This window comes from Schistocerca nitens, chromosome 8 (genome assembly GCF_023898315.1).
Source record: "Schistocerca nitens isolate TAMUIC-IGC-003100 chromosome 8, iqSchNite1.1, whole genome shotgun sequence".
NCBI classification, from domain to species: domain Eukaryota; kingdom Metazoa; phylum Arthropoda; class Insecta; order Orthoptera; family Acrididae; genus Schistocerca; species Schistocerca nitens.
The window spans coordinates 98,316,853-98,336,459 of NC_064621.1; the positions used below are offsets into that span (position 1 = coordinate 98,316,853).

At 38.8% G+C, this 19,607-nt stretch overlaps 1 protein-coding gene across 6 annotated transcripts in view; it reads left to right on the forward strand.

Annotated features, from left to right (window-relative positions):
- The window catches only part of LOC126199103 (uncharacterized), a 116,568-nt gene that overhangs the window by 75,086 nt on the left and 21,875 nt on the right, over positions 1–19,607 (forward strand). For all 6 annotated transcript variants that reach the window (XM_049935853.1, XM_049935854.1, XM_049935855.1 and 3 more), the window contains exons 7-8: positions 18,561–18,681; positions 18,778–19,107. In XM_049935853.1, the coding sequence (XP_049791810.1) occupies positions 18,561–18,681; positions 18,778–19,107 (451 nt within the window). The remainder of the gene's footprint in view (positions 1–18,560; positions 18,682–18,777; positions 19,108–19,607) is intronic.

The following is a 19,607-nucleotide window of genomic DNA, read 5'->3' on the forward strand; positions in this document are numbered from 1 at the left end:
AATAGTGACAATAAAAATATAAAAACATTGTCTCAGAGATCTGGAACTTTTCCAGGGTCTGTAGGATGAGTGGTGGTTACTATTTGACACACCCAGTAAAAATCTTTGCTGATAATATGTTTACGGAAAATGGGATAAGTAACTGTATTCAAACAGGGAAATGTGCTTAATCATGTTTATATGGCTTCAATTCAGTGATGTTTCTTAATCCAAATAACCTTCTTGATCTGGCAAAGGTAAGTCTATACGCATTAGGATGTGGGCTTTCTTTTATTTCAAATGGACCAATGTAAATATCAAAAAACTTTTTAAGTTCGGCTGACTTTGATTTCTCTTGTGTCTTGACGAGTACAAGGTCCCCTGGTTTGAACTGTGTAGCTTTTCCTTTCCCTATTATTCCAACAACTGGTATCTCAGGAAAATGTTGAGAATTTCTGAGCTTATCTCTAAGTCTAGAAGTGATGGCAGAAACAGGACTTCCTCTGTCTACTAATACTCTTCCTTCCCACTTGTCAATGTTTACTTTAACATATGGACAACCTAGCTCAACATCTTTGTCTATTTCAGTATTTTCAAACAATAGATCATTTTCAATTTCTTTAGTTCCTAAGTCCAATGTCTCTTTCCTACACTTAGACACACCCCTCTCTGTTTGCAAAGCATTGACATTTAAATATAAACCTTTGTTTTCATCTGTTCCTCTTAACATTGTGTTGTCACTTAACAAACTACTGTTTTCACCCCATTTTTTATAAAGTCCACTACGGATTCTTGTCCACCATGTAGGATACAAGGTTGCACTTACCTTTGCTAATTCTTTCCAAAAGGCATCTTTGTTTATACAGTTTCCATAGTTTTTCCACAAAACTTCTAAAAACTTTTCCCCTTTTTCTTGAAAACACACATTTACATTCCACCCCTTTATATTTTCTTTAATATTATTATTATTACCATTCTCATAGATTAGTGTTTCATAGTTCCCAATAGGCAATAGCTTGTCCTCAGATACACAGTCCCTAGTCTGCATTTCACTTAAATTAACCTCATTATTACCCATGTTCGTCACATCACTTACCTTTACCACATAATCACTTTTCAATTCTACAAATACTTTTATTTCTTCCTCCACACTCTCATCAATAACATCACTTGACTTTGGATCATTATTTAAATGTCCCTCTATTACTTCTTCCTCCTCCTCCACAACAACCCCATGTATCTGAATCTCAGCAATTGAGTCTTTGGCTCCATTAAACACTTCGTCGTCCCCCTTCTTATCAAATAAACCCCCCAAAATAGATTCTATTTGTGGTGTGTCTGACTTGTTATTAACACCAGTATCTTTTTTAGCCCAACTATGGAACTCTGCAATACCTTCAACTTCTGCTCTTTCACTAACCACCTGTGCTTGAACACTGTTTTTATTAACTGTATCACTTTTACTCATAGTATCCCAAAACCTTTTATTAAATTCTAATTTATTCATTCTAACATCATCAGTATTTTCATGGTACTTACTCTTTACATTGTATCCTCTCCTTTTCCAGTTTCAGTTATGTGTTGTCCTGTCATAATATTGTCTAGCCCCAAAACTACGGACATCTAGTGGGACTGTCCACCGTTTCCCGGCTGGTTCCCTTGGTCTGTCCATTTGTAGTTGTCGTTTTATTCACTAGTTTCAACAAACCCCCTTCTATCTTGTTCTCTTCCCCAATACCTATTTCTATCATTCCTGTTATCTCTCCTCCATCCTCCCTCCTGTGTATTGCTTCTGAAATCATTTTCATATCTCCTATCTCCCCTATTTGGAGCATTATTTCCAGAATTTTCAAAGTCTCTCCTCCCATAATAATCTCTATTTACATTCCTGTTCCCCCCCCCCCCACCCCCACCCCCATACTGGTTGTTGCCAGAGCCAAAACTGGTTATTTTCTCTTTCCAAGGCCCTGTCTAATCTATCTACAAATTTCAGGAACTCTTCCATTGAATCGTCTGGTCCATGGACCAATTCCCACTTCAGTCTCTCTGGTAACCTTCTTTTTAAAACATCAATTTGTGTCATAATATCAAAGAGTTATTCAAGTGAGCAAGTTTTTTCAATTGATCTCTGCAAAATTTTTGCATTCCCCCTACTTTCCCTCTATACACTGGTCCATTTAGAAATTCTGACTTTAATCTGGCTTGTATGGATTGTGACCAAAATTTACAAGTAAATTTAGCTTCAAACTCTTCAAAAGTATTCCAAGAATCATTATTCTCATTTGCCCAGGATAGGGCCTCCCCTTCTAGAAACCGTTTTACTAACTTAATTTTTATGTTATCTGACATTCCTATAACAAACATATCCTTACATTGGTGAATAAAATCAATAGGGTGCAGATTTTCACCAGGAAAGCATTTCACTTGGATGTGCCCATACATTGTATTTTGATTGTAAATCGTTTGTTTGCACATCAATGCGTCCTCCAATTGTGTATATTTAGTGTGTATATTTTCTACTTTTGTATCTACATTAGTGGTATACAGGTTGTATTCTTGTTTAAGGTTTTCTGATGTTTTGTCTATTCTCTGATCTAATCTTTCAACTTCAGTATCTACTCTGTTGTAGATGACAGCAATGCTGTCTGTGTTAGCTTGTATGTTTTCATTTAAACTTTCAACCTTAACTTGAAATTCTTTTCTGAAGTGTATCAACTGTTCTCTAGTGTCCTTACTGAGGGTAGTTTTAATTTCCTCACACTTCTCATTGGGACGAGTACTTAATAGATCAAAATTCAAACTTAACTTATCCAGTCTATCTGTGTTTTCTTCAAGTTTCAAACTCACTTGTTCACTCGATTGTTTAAGTTGCGAGCTTATTTGAGTTGCAAACTCTGCTAGCCACTCTGTTAAGTTTAATTGTTCAATTTTTACATTTCCTACGATCTCATCACTCTCAGGTAGAGACATGTTAACTATTAAATTTTTTTTATGACAACAACAACAAAATACCTTGCTTTATGTAGCTATGCTATGATGTCGTGATCGGTGTTCTTGTTGGCTTTCTTCACTTTTATTCGGTTTTATCGAAGCTGAAATCTTGATTGATGAATTCCATTGACATAATCCAGACGTTAATCTTCCGAGCGTTGTGATAGTTTTTCGTAGTCGCACATACACACTTTTTTTTTTTTTTTCCCACTTTGACATTTTTTCACTGTTGCCACACTGCACTTAAAGATCCCGGACGAGCCCCCACTTTTGTAATGGTCGCCTAGTTGTAGATATTGCTAATTGCTATAATCACACTATTTCACTCCCACTGTGTTGTGGTAATCGCTGCTACTTGCTGGATTGCTGCTGTGTCTCGATGCTGATGCTGGCTCTAAATCTGGTTGTCTAGGGTGAAAAACATGATGTACCGTGTTTTTTATGTGCTTTTGATGATAAAGAACGAGCGAAACCAACAAATATGTAAACTTCAAATATTTATTACTTTGGTGGCCATCTTAATTCCACTGTCCACCAAAGACCATGACACAACACAAAGTAGTTCTTCCTTTACATGTTCTTTGCATTGTTTATCCACCTCAAACAATAACACACAAACACACTTTACCAAAGTGACATTCCGACTGTGCCCCCGACCCTTCTTGCTGCTTGTATTTATAACATTGTCAAAGAACTACTAAAAAGAGATATAGTTTATAAGTCACATGTACATCTGTTATCATAATTTGTGCAGAAAAGTTATTAATTTGCATTGAGTGACATAATTTAACATGTTATTAAAATGACAGACAGATTTGTTGACTTGACAGAATAATTCTTTGTTACAAAAAGGCCGTTTTTTAGAAGTTTGTCAATTGACTTCTCTAATTTGCATAAATAAGTAAATAACATGAATTATTAAGAATTACATTGGTTTTCGCCTAAAATAGGATTGATTACATGAATACTGAGTGAAAATGCTCCTAGTGAACAAATAGGTTTCACTGGGTGATTTTTTTTTAAGGAGATCCAAAATACCTAAGTTGGCCACTATTTTTCTTACTTCATATTAATTATTTAAGATGAACTTAGTGTTTTTACGTGATGACATATGCTGTATCAGTGATCAAGTGATATTAACTTTTGTGTGGGTCAGTTATTCAGTATAATTTAATGGGTTGACTGTTTATGGAGACATGTTATGCAATCATTGTTAACATACACAATAACTTTTCTATAATTATAAATACTCGTTAAACTGGTTGAATTTGGAGGGTATCGCATACTTCGGTAAAGTAATGCGTTTAATATGTTCTGTTACAAGTGGAACATTCATGGGTTCAGGACACATGGAAACTCCATGCACAGGAATGCCCCTGCGCTTTTGTTTAAAGCATCTGATACCCCTGTACTAAGGGACTATGCCCTCTATTGCGAAGATGACCCCAGTAGGGATAGGGCTAAGAGAGGGATTACTGTATTTGTCAATAATGCACACCACTGTCTGCTCTCCCCGTGGCCACTGATCTGCAAGCAGTTGCAGTTGAAGTTTGTGTGTCAGAGGATCACTGCTTCACAAGATGTGATAAGACTGAGTTTCTCATGGATCTTGTAGAACAGCTCCGACGATTTCTCCTACAGGAAGGCTTCAATGTCCATCACCTGTTGTGCGGCTTGACCTCTACTTGCCCTAGGAGTCAGGTTTTGGTGAGCCTCATTGAGTCACATAAGTTATGCATCCTCAACACAAGCACTCTCACTCATTTCTTTGCTGCTACTGGGTTGTTCTCAGCCATCAACCTCTCTGTATGCTCTCTAGCCCCTGCAGACTCTGTACAGTGGGAAGTCACTGGTGACCTTTATTCCAGTGACAACTTTCCACTCTGTTTTCACCTACTGGATGGAGCTCTCACAGAAAAAATGTCACCATGATGATGATCAGTAGGGCCAGTTGGGTGCTGTGCAGCCAAACACTTCATGAAAGCATTGAGGAATGGATGGACCGTATCACACAAGTAATCTGCCAAACCACTGACTTTTCCATCCTAATGTCCTCTCTTGTCATTCTAGGAGGCTACCTGTCCAATAGTGGGCTTATGAGTGCTGTTCAGTAATCTGGGTAAGGCGTGTGGCTCTGCGATGGTTTAACCACCGCCCAACGGAGGAAAATCTCGCAGCCTTTCACTTAACAAGGGCCAAGGTTTGACACTTCATCAAGAAGAGCAAACAAGAGGTCATAGCAAGTGTTCTTGGATTCTATCAACTGTTCCGTTTATTTCACTACAGCATGGGAAGCCATCAGGAGGATGTCCAGTAAAGACAGTTGGTTGCCTATAGTGGCATGGTTGAAAAATGGGTGTATCCAAACAACATCTGGAGACATTACGCGAACAATGGTAGAGCATTTTGCAATGGCTACTTCCACTGCCAGCAAGGACCTAGTGTTCTATCTTTACTGTGCCAAATGGAAAGGGGTGAGTTGGAATTCAGATCCATCAATTCAGAGTCCTACAACTGCCCATTCTGTGTATGGGAGCTGGATTCACCACTGTCTGTGGTTTGTTTTACTGCACCTAGCCATGACTGGACATGCTGTGGAACTTGAAACCAGTGTCAAAGGAAGTCCTCACACAATGTTTTTATTCATTATGACGGACAGGCCACTTTCCCAACTCATTCAGGGAGGCAATTTTGATATCTGTTCCCAAAGCAGGAAAGGGCAAAACGTGTCGCAGTAGTTACCAGAGCATCGTCTTAATAACCTGTTTGGGAAAGACCTTGGTGCAAATGGCTAACCATTGTCAGATCTGTATGTTAGAGACCAGACAGCTCGTAAGTCACTCACAGGTGGATTCAGGAGATTTGATCCACTGCTGACAACCTGACCCAGCTGGAGGCAGCTATCCAGCAGGCTTTTCATTGTAAACAGCATTGTATAGGTATACTCTTTGACATCAGCAAGGTATATAACTCTACTCGGAGACATAGTATTCCAGGGCAGGCTTTCTCAAACTGTTCCACGGAACACTTGTGTTCCATGGGAAGTGAATCATTGCTCCACAAAAACTATTAATAACATGGGTTTTCATTATTGTTATTATTATTATTATTATTATTATTACTATTAATTTTTTGGAGATATTTTCTTTTTCAAAATTTTATTGTGATTTCTATGTGACTAGCTGTAATTTAAAATTGAAGTAATCGCTCAATAAAATAAATTTTTCTCATTTTTTAAAAATTTTATTAACCTTCAAAATAAATAAGATGTTCCATCAACGTACCAAGATCCTCACAGTGTTCCTTCAGAGGAAATGTTGGGCAACCACTGTTCTAGGGCAGCTCCACCAATGGGACGTCGTGGCCGTCTCCTCATCTCCATTTGGTCTTTCCTATCAAAGCACTGTTTTTGGTACCAAGCTGGTGACATGCTGTCAAATTGGTTTGTACAGGAGAATGATGTTTCTGAGGGCAGTGTTGTAAGCGTCCCCCGTTTGCCACAGCTATAAACCATGTCATGTCTATGGTAAGGAGCCCAGTGCTATGATCCTTATTTGTGGACGATTTAACAGTTTTCTGATCCTCCTCAAATACTGCGACAGCAACTCATCAGCTGCAACTTACAGTGAAGAGGTTGGAGGAGTGGACTACAAACACTTGTTTTACATTTTCTGCCGAGAGGAGTGTGTGTGTGTGTGTGTGTGTGTGTGTGTGTGTTAATCATTCTCATCTTATTTTTAATGTACCTGAATTGTGTACGTGGAACACCAGTCTCTCTTTTAAACACTCTGCACTTCTTGGGCCTCAGTTTTGACTCCACATTGTTGTGGATTCCACAGCTGAAAGACCTAAAGGCAATGGCCCAAAAAGCTGCAACACATGTTAAATATAGTCATCAGCTGTTCAGGAAAGCTGATCCAGTTGCTGTAGAGACCTTTGTAAACCTTATAAAGGAACAAGAGTGGCAAGATGTTTATAGCGCTCATACAGTAGACGATAAATATAATGCTTTTCTCATGCTCTTTGAAAGTTGCTTTCCGTTAGAACGTTTAAAACAGGGTACTAGCACAAACAGGCAGCCTGGGTGGCTGACTAGAGGGATAAGAATATCTTGTAGAACAAAGTGGCAATTATATCAAAACGTTAGAAACAGTCAAAATCTAAACGCAGCAGCCCATTACAAACAGTATTGTAAGATGCTTAAAAATGTTATTAGGAAGGCAAAAAGTATGTGGTATGCAGATAGAATAGCTAAGTCTCAGGATAAAATTAAAACCATATGGTCAGTCGTAAAGGAAGTTGCTGGTCTGCAGAGACAGGTCGAGGATATAGAGTCAGTGCGTAGTGGGAATGTCCGTGTTACTGATAAGTCGCATATATGTACAGTATTTAATAATCACTTTCTGAATATAGCAGGTGAACTAAATAGAAACCTAGTCCCAATAGGGAATCATATAGTGCTCTTAGAAAAAAGTGTTCCGAGACTGTTACCTGAAATGCTCCTCCATGATACTGACAAGAGGGAGATTGAGTTAATAATTAAATCACTAAAGACCAAGAACTCTCATGGATATGACGGGGCATCTAGCAGAATACTGGAGTATTGTTCTATGTATGTTAGCCCAGTTCTCAGCCATATCTGTAACTTTTCCTTTAGGAGTGGTCGGTTTCCTGACCGATTAAAGTACTCGGTAGTGAAGCCACTTTATAAAAAGGGAGACATTGATAATGTTGACAATTTTAGACCTATTTCTATGCCATCGGTGTTTGCTAAAGTTATCGAGAAGGTTGTATATACAAGGTTACTGGAGCATTTAAATTCACATAATTTGCTGTCAAATGTTCAGTTTGGTTTTAGAAATGGTTTAACAACTGAAAATGCTATATTCTCTTTTCTCTGTGAGGTTTTGGACGGATTAAATAAAAGGTTGCAAACGCTAGGTGTTTTCTTTGATTTAACGAAGGCTTTTGACTGTGTTGACCACAAAATATTACTGCAGAAGTTGGACCATTATGGAGTAAGGGGAGAGTAACTTACAATTGGTTCGCCTCTTACTTTAAGAACAGAAAGCAGAGGGTAATTCTCTGCAATATTGAGAGTGGTAGTGATGTTCAGTCCCAATGGGGCACTGTTAAGTGGGGCGTTCCCCAAGGGTCGGTGCTGGGGCCACTGCTGTTTCTTATTTATATAAATAATATGCCTTCTAGTATTACAGGTGATTCAAAAATATTTCTGTTTGCTGATGACACCAGCTTGATAGTGAAGGATCTTGTGTGTAATATTGAAACAGTAACAAATAATGTAGTTCATGAAATAAGTTCGTGGCTTGTGGAAAATAATTTGATGCTAAATCACAGTAAGACTCAGTTTTTACAGTTTCTAACTCACAATTCAACAAGACCCGATATTTTGATCAGACAGAATGGGCATATTATAAGCGAGATGGAACAGTTCAAATTCCTAGGCGTTCGGATAGATAGTAAGCTGTTGTGGAAAGCCCATGTCCAGGATCTTGTTCAGAAGCTAAATGCTGCTTTATTTACCATTAGAACAGTATCTGAAATAAGTGACACTTCAACACGAAAAGTAGTCTACTTCGCATATTTTCATACGCTTATGTCGTATGGTATTATTTTTTGGGGTAATTCTTCTGATTCAATAACGGTATTTTTGGCTCAAAAACGGGCTGTTCGAGCTATATGTGGTGTAAGTTCGAGAACCTCTTGTCGACCCCTATTCAAAAATCTGGGAATTCTGACATTGCCCTCACAGTATATATTTTCTTTAATGTCATTTGTTGTTAGCAATATTAGCCTATTCCCAAGAGTTAGCAGCTTTCACTCAGTTAATACTAGGCAGAAATCAAATCTGCATGTAGAATGCACTTCCTTGACTCTTGTGCAGAAAGGAGTGCAGTATTCTGCTGCATCCATTTTCAATAAGCTACCACAAGAACTCAAAAATCTTAGCAGTAGCCCAAACTCTTTTAAGTCTAAACTGAAGAGTTTCCTCATGGCTCACTCCTTCTATTCTGTCGAGGAGCTCCTGGAAGAGCTAGAAAATTAAGCAAATTCCAGTGTTACATTGTTGATTGTCTTCATTTAAACTTTCGACTTGTCACCTGAATGTTTTTTTTTTATATTTCATTTTATCTGTTTCTAATATCGTGTTATAATTTCATGTATTGACTCGTTCCATGACCATGGAGACTTCTCCTTAATTTGGTCCCACAGAACAATAAATAAATAAATAAAAGCACTGAACATTTTGAAGTACCTTACCCATAGGGATCTCCTGGGGGGACTACTTGAAATGAGGCAAAAAATCAAAACGAGAATTGATACCTGGAATGTTAGAACTCTGCTACAAGCAGGAAAACTAGAAAACCTTAAAAGAGGGTTGGAAAAGAATCATGTGGTCCTCATAGGAGTTGCTGAGGTAAGATGGTATGGATGTGGAGAGTTACAGTCAGATGAATATGTATTGTACTACTCAGGAGGAGAAGTAAAAGGAATGAATGGAGTAGGAATGATTATGATAAAGGAATTGGCTAAATGTGTGGTGTAAGGCTGAAAAGAGCACAAAAAGATTTACTGATTGTCCAGGTGTATATGCCAACTTCAGAACATTATGACCAAATTGTAGAGGAAATGTACAATGTAATAGAGAGAATAATGGATGAAAATAAAAAATGCTGCAAAATAGTAATGGTAGACTGGAATGCCATTGTGGGGAAAAAGGGTAGAGGGAAATATAGTAGGCAGTCATGGTCTTGGAAAGAGAAATGATAGAGGTGAATGGCTAATTGACTTCTGCAGGGAAAGGGAGCTGATAGTGCCAAATACATAGTTCAAGAATCACATGAAGAGGCTCTGCACTTGGAAATGACCAGGGAATAAATACAGAAACCAAATCAATTTTATGCTGGTAGAAGAAAGATACAGGAATGGAATCAAGAAGGTACACACATTACCAGGTGCAGATATTAATAGTGACCACAACTTAATTATGGCAGAAATAGAAATAAGAATGAAAAAACTGAAGAAGGCGACCATGGTGAAGAAGTGGGATCTAGAGAAGATAAGATCCCACAAAGAACAAAGTACAGAAATGCTGTCGTATAAGTTTCTAAACACATTACGAGACAAAGAGTTACCTGATAATGCCAATGAGTACTGGAACATGGTGAAAGAAGGAATCATTAAAGCAGGACATCAAAATATAGGATATGTAAAACGGAAAAGGGCAAAAAAAACATGGGTAACGCAAGAAATGATTTCCAAGATGGAGGAGAGAAGAAAATTTAAAAACATGAACACTGAAGATGCAAGAAAGATGTACCGAAGGTTAAATAATGAACTCTGAAGAGAAACAGAACAGGCTAGGAAAAAAGGCTAAAAGAGGAAAGCGATGCAATTGAAGATCTGGACAGGAAGGGAAGATATGACTTATTATACAACAGAGTAAAGACTATGTCATGGGATCAAAACAGAGCAGAAAGTGCTGCTATGGACGTTTTGAGTAAAGATGAAGAGGTAGTGTACAAAGATCGTGACGATGTCCTTCAGGGATGGGAAGAATGATCGCAGACCAGAAACTCTAGAACTTGAATCACTCAACAGTGTAAGTGAAGAAGAGAAAAGACCAACCATCATAATGGAAGAAGTGAAGTCTGCCATAGCTGTAATGAAAAATGGCAAAGCAGTAGGTACAGATATGATACCGGTACAAATATTAAAATACTTCAACCCAGATGGAATAAGAGAAAAATTGAAGTTATGTAATAAAATATATGACGGTGGTGAATGGCTGGAGGACTTTCTGACAACAGTAATGATTCCAATACTGAAAAAACAAGGAACCAAGAAATGCAGTGAGCACAGGACAATCAGCCTCATTTCACATGCAGCCAAAGTGATGTTAAGAATAATTAATAAGAGACTTGAAAAAGTAATGGAGGAGAACCTTGGCGAGGAGTAGTTTGGCTTTAGATGGAATACGGGCACCAGAGCTGCAATAGGGCTCCTACGAATCTTAAGAGAAAGGTTTATTGAAAAAGGAAGAGACCTATATATGTGCTTCATCGCTCTAGAGAAGGCATTTGACACTGTGGCTTGGGACAAGCTGGTGACTATGAGGGAAAAGAGAGTGGACTGGAAAACCAGAAGACTTGTAAACTCATTATATCTTAATCAAAAAGCCTCAATTAAAGTGAGAGGAGAAAGTACAAACTGGATCGGATTAGGAAAAGGAGTAAGACAGGGATACTGTCTATCACCTACCCTTTTCAACCTCTACTTGGAAAATATGATTGATCAATGGTCATTAGATGACAAAGGAGTAGAAATTGGAGGAAGAAAAGTAGGGTGTTTGAGGTTTGCTGATGACATGGTCCTTCTCGCCACCCTGGAAGAAGAATTACAGGATTTAGTGGACGCCATTGAAGCTAATGGAAAAAGTTGTTGTTGTTGTTGTTGTTGTTGTTGTTGTTGCTTCAGTCCTGAGACTGGTTTGATGTAGAATAATGGAACATGTTTTGTGTTCTCGTATTATGACGTTCTTAGATAATACAAATCTCCTTCATCATAACCAACATGGATTTCGCAAACAGAGATCATGTGAAACTCAGCTCGCCCTATTTGCCCAAGAAATTCACAGTGCCGTAGACACTGGCGAGCAGATTGATGCCGTATTCCTGGACTTCAGGAAGGCATTTGATACGGTTCCGCACTTACGTTTAGTGAAAAAAATACGAGCTTACGGAATATCGGACCAGGTTTGTGATTGGATTCAGGATTTCCTAGAAGAAAGAACACAACATGTCATTCTTAACGGTTCAAAATCTGCAGATGTAGAGGTAATTTCGGGAGTACCACAAGGAAGCGTGATAGGACCTTTATTGTTTACAATATACATAAATGACTTAGTTGACAACATCAGTAGCTCCGTGAGGCTATTTGCAGATGACTCGGTTGTCTACAAGAAAGTAGCAACATCAGAAGACTCGTACGTACTCCAGGAAGACCTGCAGAGGATTAATGAATGGTGGGACAGCTGGCAGCTTTCCCTAAACGTAGATAAATGTAATATAATGCGCATACATAGGGGCAGAAATCCATTCCAGTACGATTATGCCATAGGTGGTAAATCATTGGAAGCGGTAATGACCGTAAAATACTTAGGAGTTACTATCCGGAGCGATCTGAAGTGGAATGATCACATAAAACAAATAGTGGGAAAAGCAGGTGCCAGGTTGAGATTCATAGGAAGAATTCTAAGAAAATGTGACTCATCGACGAAAGAAGTAGCTTACAAAACGCTTGTTCGTCCGATTCTTGAGTATTGCTCATCAGTATGGGACCCTTACCAGGTTGGATTAATAGAGGAGATAGACATGATCCAGCGAAAAGCAGCGCGATTCGTCATGGGGACATTTGGTCAGCGCGAGAGCGTTACGGAGATGCTGAGCAAGCTCCAGTGGCGGACACTTCAAGAAAGGCGTTACGCAATACGGAGAGGTTTATTATCGAAATTACGAGAGAGCACATTCCGGGAAGAGATGGGCAACATATTACTACCGCCCACATATATCTCACGTAATGATCACAACGAAAAGATCCGAGAAATTAGAGCAAATACGGAGACTTACAAGCAGTCGTTCTTCCCACGCACAATTCGTGAATGGAACAGGGAAGGGGGGATCAGATAGTGGTACAATAAGTACCCTCCGCCACACACCGTAAGGTGGCTCGCGGAGTATAGATGTAGATGTAGATGTAGATGCAGCTCTCCGTGCTATTCTATCCTGTGCAAGCTTCTTCATCTCCCAGTACTTACTGCAACCTACATCCTTCTGAATCTGCTTAGTGTATTCATCTCTTGGTCTCCCTCTACGATTTTTACCCTCCACGCTGCCCTCCAATGCTAAATTTGTGATCCCTTGATGCCTCTGAACATGTCCTACCAACCGGTCCCTTCTTCTTGTCAAGTTGTGCCACAAACTCCTCTTCTCCCCAATTCTATTCAATACTTCCTAATTAGTTATGTGATCTACCCATCTAATCTTCAGCATTCTTCTGTAGCACCACATTTCGAAAGCTTCTATTCTCTTCTTGTCCAAACTATTTATCGTCCATGTTTCACTTCCATACATGTCTACACTCCATACAAATACTTTCAGAAAAGACTTCCTCACACTTAAATCAATACTCAATGTTAACAAATTTCTCTTCTTCAGAAACACTTTCCTTGCCATTGCCAGTCTACATTTTATTTATATCCTCTCTACTTCGACCATCATCAGTTATTTTGCTCCCCAAATAGCAAAAGTCCTTTACTACTTTAAGTGTGTCATTTCCTAATCTAATTCCCTCAGCATCACCCGACTTAATTCGACTACATTCCATTATCCTTGTTTTGCTTTTGTTGATGATCATCTTATATCCTCCTTTCAAGACACTGTCCATTCCGTTCAACTGCTCTTCCAAGTACTTTGCTGTCTCTGACAGAATTACAATGTCATCGGCGAACCCCAACGTTTTTATTTCTTTTCCATGGACTTTAATACCTACTCCAAATTTTGCTTTTGTTTCCTTTACTGCTTGCTCAACATACAGATTGAATAACATCGGGGACAGGCTACAACCCTGTCTCACTCCCTTCCCAACCGCTGCTTCCCTTTCATGCCCCTCGACTTTTATAACTGCCATCTGGTTTCTGTACAAATTGTAAATAGCCTTTTGCTCCCTGTATTTTACCCCTGCCACCTTCTGAATTTGAAAGAGAGTATTCCAGTCAACATTGTCAAAAGCTTTCTCTCTGTCTACAAATGCTAGAAACATAGGTTTGCCTTTCCTTAATCTATTTTCTAAGATAAGTCGTAAGGTCAGTACTGCCTCACGTGTGCCAACATTTCTACGGAATCCAAACTGATCTTCCCCAAGGTCGGCTTCTACCAGTTTTTCCATTCATTTGTAAAGAATTCGCGTTAGTATTAAGCATCTGTGACTTATTAAACTGATAGTTCGGTAATTTTCACATCTGTCAACACCTGCTTTCTTTGGGACTGGAATTATTATATTCTTCTTGAAGTCTGAGGGTATTTCGGCTGTCTCATACAACTTACTCACCAGATGGTAGAGTTTTGTCAGGACTGGCTCTCCCAAGGCCGTCAGTAGTTCCAATGGAATGTTGTCTACTCCCGGGGCCTTGTTTCGACTCTGGTCTTTCAGTGCTCTGTCAAACTCTTGACGCAGTATCGTATCTCCCATTTCATCTTCATCTACATCCTCTTCCATTTCCATAATATTGTCCTCAAGTACATCTCCCTTGTATAGACCCTCTATATGCTCCTTCTGCCTTTCTGCTTTCCCTTCTTTGCTTAGAACTGGGTTTCCATATGAGCTCTTGATATTCATACAAGTGGCTCTCGTTTCTCCAAAGGTCTCTCTAATTTTCCTGTAGGCAGTATCTATCTTACCCCTAGTGAGATAAGCCTCTACATCTTTACATTTGTCCTCTAGCCATCCCTGCTTCGTCATTTTGTACTTCCTGTCGATCTAATTTTTGAGACGTTTGTATTCCTTTTTTCCTGCTTCATTTACTGCGTTTTTATATTTTCTCCTTTCATCAATTAAATTAAATATTTCTTCTGTTACCCAAGGATTCCTACTAGCCCTCGTCTTTTTACCTACTTGATCTTCTGCTGCCTTCACTACTTCATCACTCAAAGCTACCCATTCTTCTTCTACTGTATTTCTTTCCCTCATTCCTGTCAATTGTTCCCTTATGCTGTCCCTGAAACTCTGTACAACCTCTGGTTCTTTTAGTTTATCCAGGTCCCATCTCCTTAAATTCCCACCTTTTTGCAGTTTCTTCAGTTTTAATCTACAGTTCATAACCAATAGATTGTGGTCAGAGTCCACATCTACCCCTGGAAATGTCTTACAATTTAAAACCCGGCTCCTAAATCTCTGTCTTACCATTATATAATATATCTGATACCTTCTAGTATCTCCAGGATTCTTCCATGTATACAACCTTCTTTTTATGATTCTTGAACCAAGTGTTAGCTATGATTAAGTTATGCTCTGTGCAAAAGTCTACCAGGCGGCTTCCTCTTTCATTTCTCTCCCTCACCCACTATGTTTCTTTCTCTCTCTTTTCCTACTCTCGAATTCCAGTCACCCATGACTATTAAATTTTCATCTCCCTTCACTACCTGAATAATTTCTTTTATTTCATCATACATTTCATCAATTTCTTCATCATCTGCAGAGCTAGTAGGCATATAAACTTGTACTACTGTAGTAGGCGTGGGCTTCGTATCTATCTTGGCCACAATAATGCGTTCACTATGCTGTTTCTAGTAGCGTACCCGCACCCCTATTTTTTTTATTCATTATTAAACCTACTTCTGCATTACCCCTATTTGATTTTGTATTTATAACCCTGTATTCACCTGACCAAAAGTCTTGTTCCTCCTGCCTCCGAACTTCACTAATTCCCTCTATATATAACTTTAACCTATCCATTTCCCTTTTTAAATTTTCTAACCTACCTGCCCGATTAAGGGATCTGACATTCCATGCTCCGATCCGTAGAACACCAGTTTTCTTCCTCCTGATAACAACGTCCTCTTGAGTAGTCCCCGCCCGGAGATCCGAATGGGGGACTATTTTACCTACGGAATATTTTACCCAAGAGGACGCCATCATCATTTAACCATACAGTAAAGCTGCATGCCCTCGGGAAAAATTACGGCTGTAGTTTCCCCTTGCTTTCAGCTGTTCACAGTACCAGCACAGCAAGGCCGTTTTGGTTAGTGTTACAAGGCCAGATCAGTTAATCATCCAGACTGTTGCCCCTGCAACTACTGAAAAGGCTGCTGCCCCTGTTCTGGAACCACACGTTTGTTTGGCCTCTCAACAGATACCCCTCCGTTGTGGTTGCACCTACGGTACGGCCATCTGTATCGCTGAGGCACGCAAGCCTCCCCACGAACGGCAAGGTCCATGGTTCATGGGGGTAGGGGAAAAAATCATGGAATGAAATTTAACTCAAAGAAAACAAAAGTATAGGCACTAGGAGGAAATAAAGAAATAAAAATTATGCTAAATGGAGAAATATTAGAACAGGTGCAAAATTTTAAGTATCTTGGAAGCAGGATAGACACCGACTGGAAGTGCAGTACAGAAATTAAAACAAGGATAGCAATGGTGAGGCATTTTATAAGAAAAGGAGAATTCTCTGCAGCATTCTGGACAGAGAACTCGGGAATGTCTTGTATGTAGTGTTCTTCTGTCTGGCGCTGAAACATGGGGTTTGAGAAAGAAAGACAGAGATAGACTGGAGGCTTTTGAGCTGTGGACATGGCGGAGGATGGAAAGAATAAGTTGGATGGACAGAGTAAAAAATGAAGAGGTACTGAGAAGAGTGGGAGAGAAAAGACAGTTACTTGATGTAATAAAAAGAAGAAAAAGAAATTGGATCAGGCATATATTACGAAAGAATGATGGACTGATAAAAACCGTTTTAGAAGGTTATGTAGAAGGGAAAGGAAAGCAAGGAAGGAAGAGAGTTCAGATACTGGATGACGTGATGGACGATACAACATACAGCAGCCTTAAGGGGTTCCGGAAAGGCTCAAAATCATGAAAAGTTCAATTTTTACTTTTTTGCGTTTTCTGAATCTGCAGACTATTACCTTTTAAGAGATATATAATTTATTCAATTCCGAAGACTACAACTATTTTTAAATTTTTTTTGGAATGTGTTCTACATGGGCGTGACCCACTGTGGCGCTGTTAAACTGCTGTCAAATGGTGTTATTATTAACGTCCGTGTTCATCAGGTACATTTTAGTGATGTGAGATAAAGTATGTGTTGTGGCTAACCTGTGATGGTTCAATATATATCGCTGGTGTGATTGTCGATTGTTTCATGTTCATTTACTCTGTCGTTATCTCAAAAATATTTGTAATTAATTCTGTTTCTTGAGTCTCTGTTTTGTTGAAGTATAATAATGAGTAAAAGTAAAGTTATTAGAAATCCTCTGAAGGCTTTTAAGAAAAGGAGAAATGTTGGAAAGCCAAAGGTATGTGTTATTACTGTAAATAATAACATTCTAACATGGTACGAGCGATGCTTGCTTTAGACAAGGAACGCCTTCGGGCTGCAGACAGGGCTGTAAAGAGTCTAGAAATACAAGCAAGAGTAAACAGGAGGAGGAACAAGAGGAAGCTGGAGGAGGAGTTTGCAGAGGATGAAGATAATCCATCCTATGGACCTGGAATGCACTAAAAAGTTAATCCAATCTTTGTCGCTCGATTCCCAAAACTTTTATTTTCTCATACTAATTACATGTTATCTAAGGATCTTCCAAACATATTTGTTTCAAACTTTCAGTAAATGTTACACAGTACCTTGTGCATAATTTAACACAGCCTTTTTCCAAAAAACTGTATATTTTTGAATATATAAATAAAAAATTGCAAAAAAATGTTGTGAATTTTCATTACAATTGAAAAAAAAACCATCTTTAATAACTGAACTAAAATTTTGTAAAATCCCTGTGTTAAGTTGTAGCCCATATTCCAATAAATAATCTGTAAAAAGTTCAACTTCCTACCTCAAATACTTTGTGAGGAAAGATGTAATTTATAAGCATTATTTTAACATTGCAAGTATAGGGCGTTGCGGAGCCCCTTAAGAAGGAAGCAATGGACCACAGAAAATGGAGAGGCAAAGGACCTGATAATATAGCAGAAAACTGATGAAGGTGACCCACTGGTCTTGGGGAGTGGACAGGGCATGCCTGCTCCAGTTTGTATGTGTTTCATGTGTTAGCAGCTGGACTCTGGGTGCACTGTCTATGGGTTAACGAGGCCTTCTTACATGATGATAATTGATGCTGTACGTCATGAGGGAATCAGGTTGGCCACAGGCACTTACAGGACCAGTCCCATACCCAGTCTCTGGTCTTAGACTGTTGAACTGCCACTTATCATCTGATGTCAGATTTTCGTGGTGCATCAGATTAGTACATTTCTCACTACTCCCAGTTTATCAGCATACAGTACTGCGAACTGTTTCCAATCACCCACAGGCAATGAGGCTTTTTGGGATGTGCACAAAGTGTGTTTTAGAGTCCCGTAGTAAGTGGCACGTGCAAGCTGAAATCTGGGGTATTAACTGACTGCTTACCTGTTTACTGCTGAGGCCCAGAATAATTTTATATTTTGTGCTGTACAGGAGAGATTGCACCCATGCTTCTGTTTTTCATATGTTTTCTGACATTTTAAATGAGCACCACAACTATGTAGCTGTGTCAAAGTGAATTAAGAGTAAACTTAATATTTCAGATTTTTTTTATAAGTGATAATTTCTCAGCACAAGTTACCCTCTCAATAAATACATTGTTTCAAATTTTATATATATTGTGTGTTGTTAGTCAGTGGATTTTCTTGATTAGACATAATATTTTTATTTTTATTTCATAATCATTTCTTTCTGAAATGCTGTTGCCGTGCATGTGTGTTCAGAAATGGTGGCCCCATTTAATTAGGTAATCTCTTTCATTACTTTGAAGCTGTCATGTACGGAGTGTGGTGTTTTTATATGCTATACCAGGGAAGAGCTAAGAGGTCACCTGGAATGTGAGCATGGAATAAGTATGGAAACTAAAGAACTGGAGTTTGATACAATGGAACGTAAGGAAACACAATATGTATATCCACTATCATTTTCGGAATGAATACATACATGCTATGTTTTGAACTTGTTACTGAGCTTAGTTTTATTTTCAGAGTTTCTTCAGTGGAAATTAAAGATGGAGGGTGATGAGAAAGTTTTCTTCACAAAGAGAACTGGTGAAGGGATGGTTGACAGCAAGAGATCCTGTTTGTGCTACATTTGCCACCATTCAATATCTGCCATGACAAGCAGTTTTGGCAAAAGATTGAGAGCATCAAACAAAATTGAACGAACCTGCCCAGCATCTTTGATACTGACAAAGATGCCGTCAGGCAAAATCAGTGTCAAGTTCTACATGACACATACAGGTCACAACTTGTCTGTGGGGCCTCTCCATTTTACTTATGCTGACAAAACAGTGGTTACTGGCCAAGTAGTACATGGTAAGTTGCCAGTTAATTGTAAGAACTGCATAAGATGTCAAACCATTTTCTGAAGCAGGCTTATATTGTTACATATCGGATTAACATCACAGTGGTCTTATGAACATTAAGCTGGCTGATGGGTCACAAAGCAAATTTTAACTGAAATCGTTAAGCAGTTGTACTACTTTGCAATCTGTAAATGGCCAACGTGTTGTTTACTGTACCATTTTGTCTAATGATGCCATAATAAAAGGCACCCTTACTTCTTTGCTGACATTTGCAATCATAACTAGAAACATTGCTCCTTTGCTGAATAATGCAGCCTCCCGGTTTGAAGAGCTGGCAACTGATGATTGCTGTAGTGCTGCTTCTTGATTTGCTTTGTCTTGTAAAGGGTCCACAATGTTTTCAAGGTGCTTTGTAATTGTGTTAACATTAGTTGCACTTCACCATAAAATCTATGGAGGAACAGATATACCTGTCCATGCATACATATAGAAATAATTTGTAATTTATTA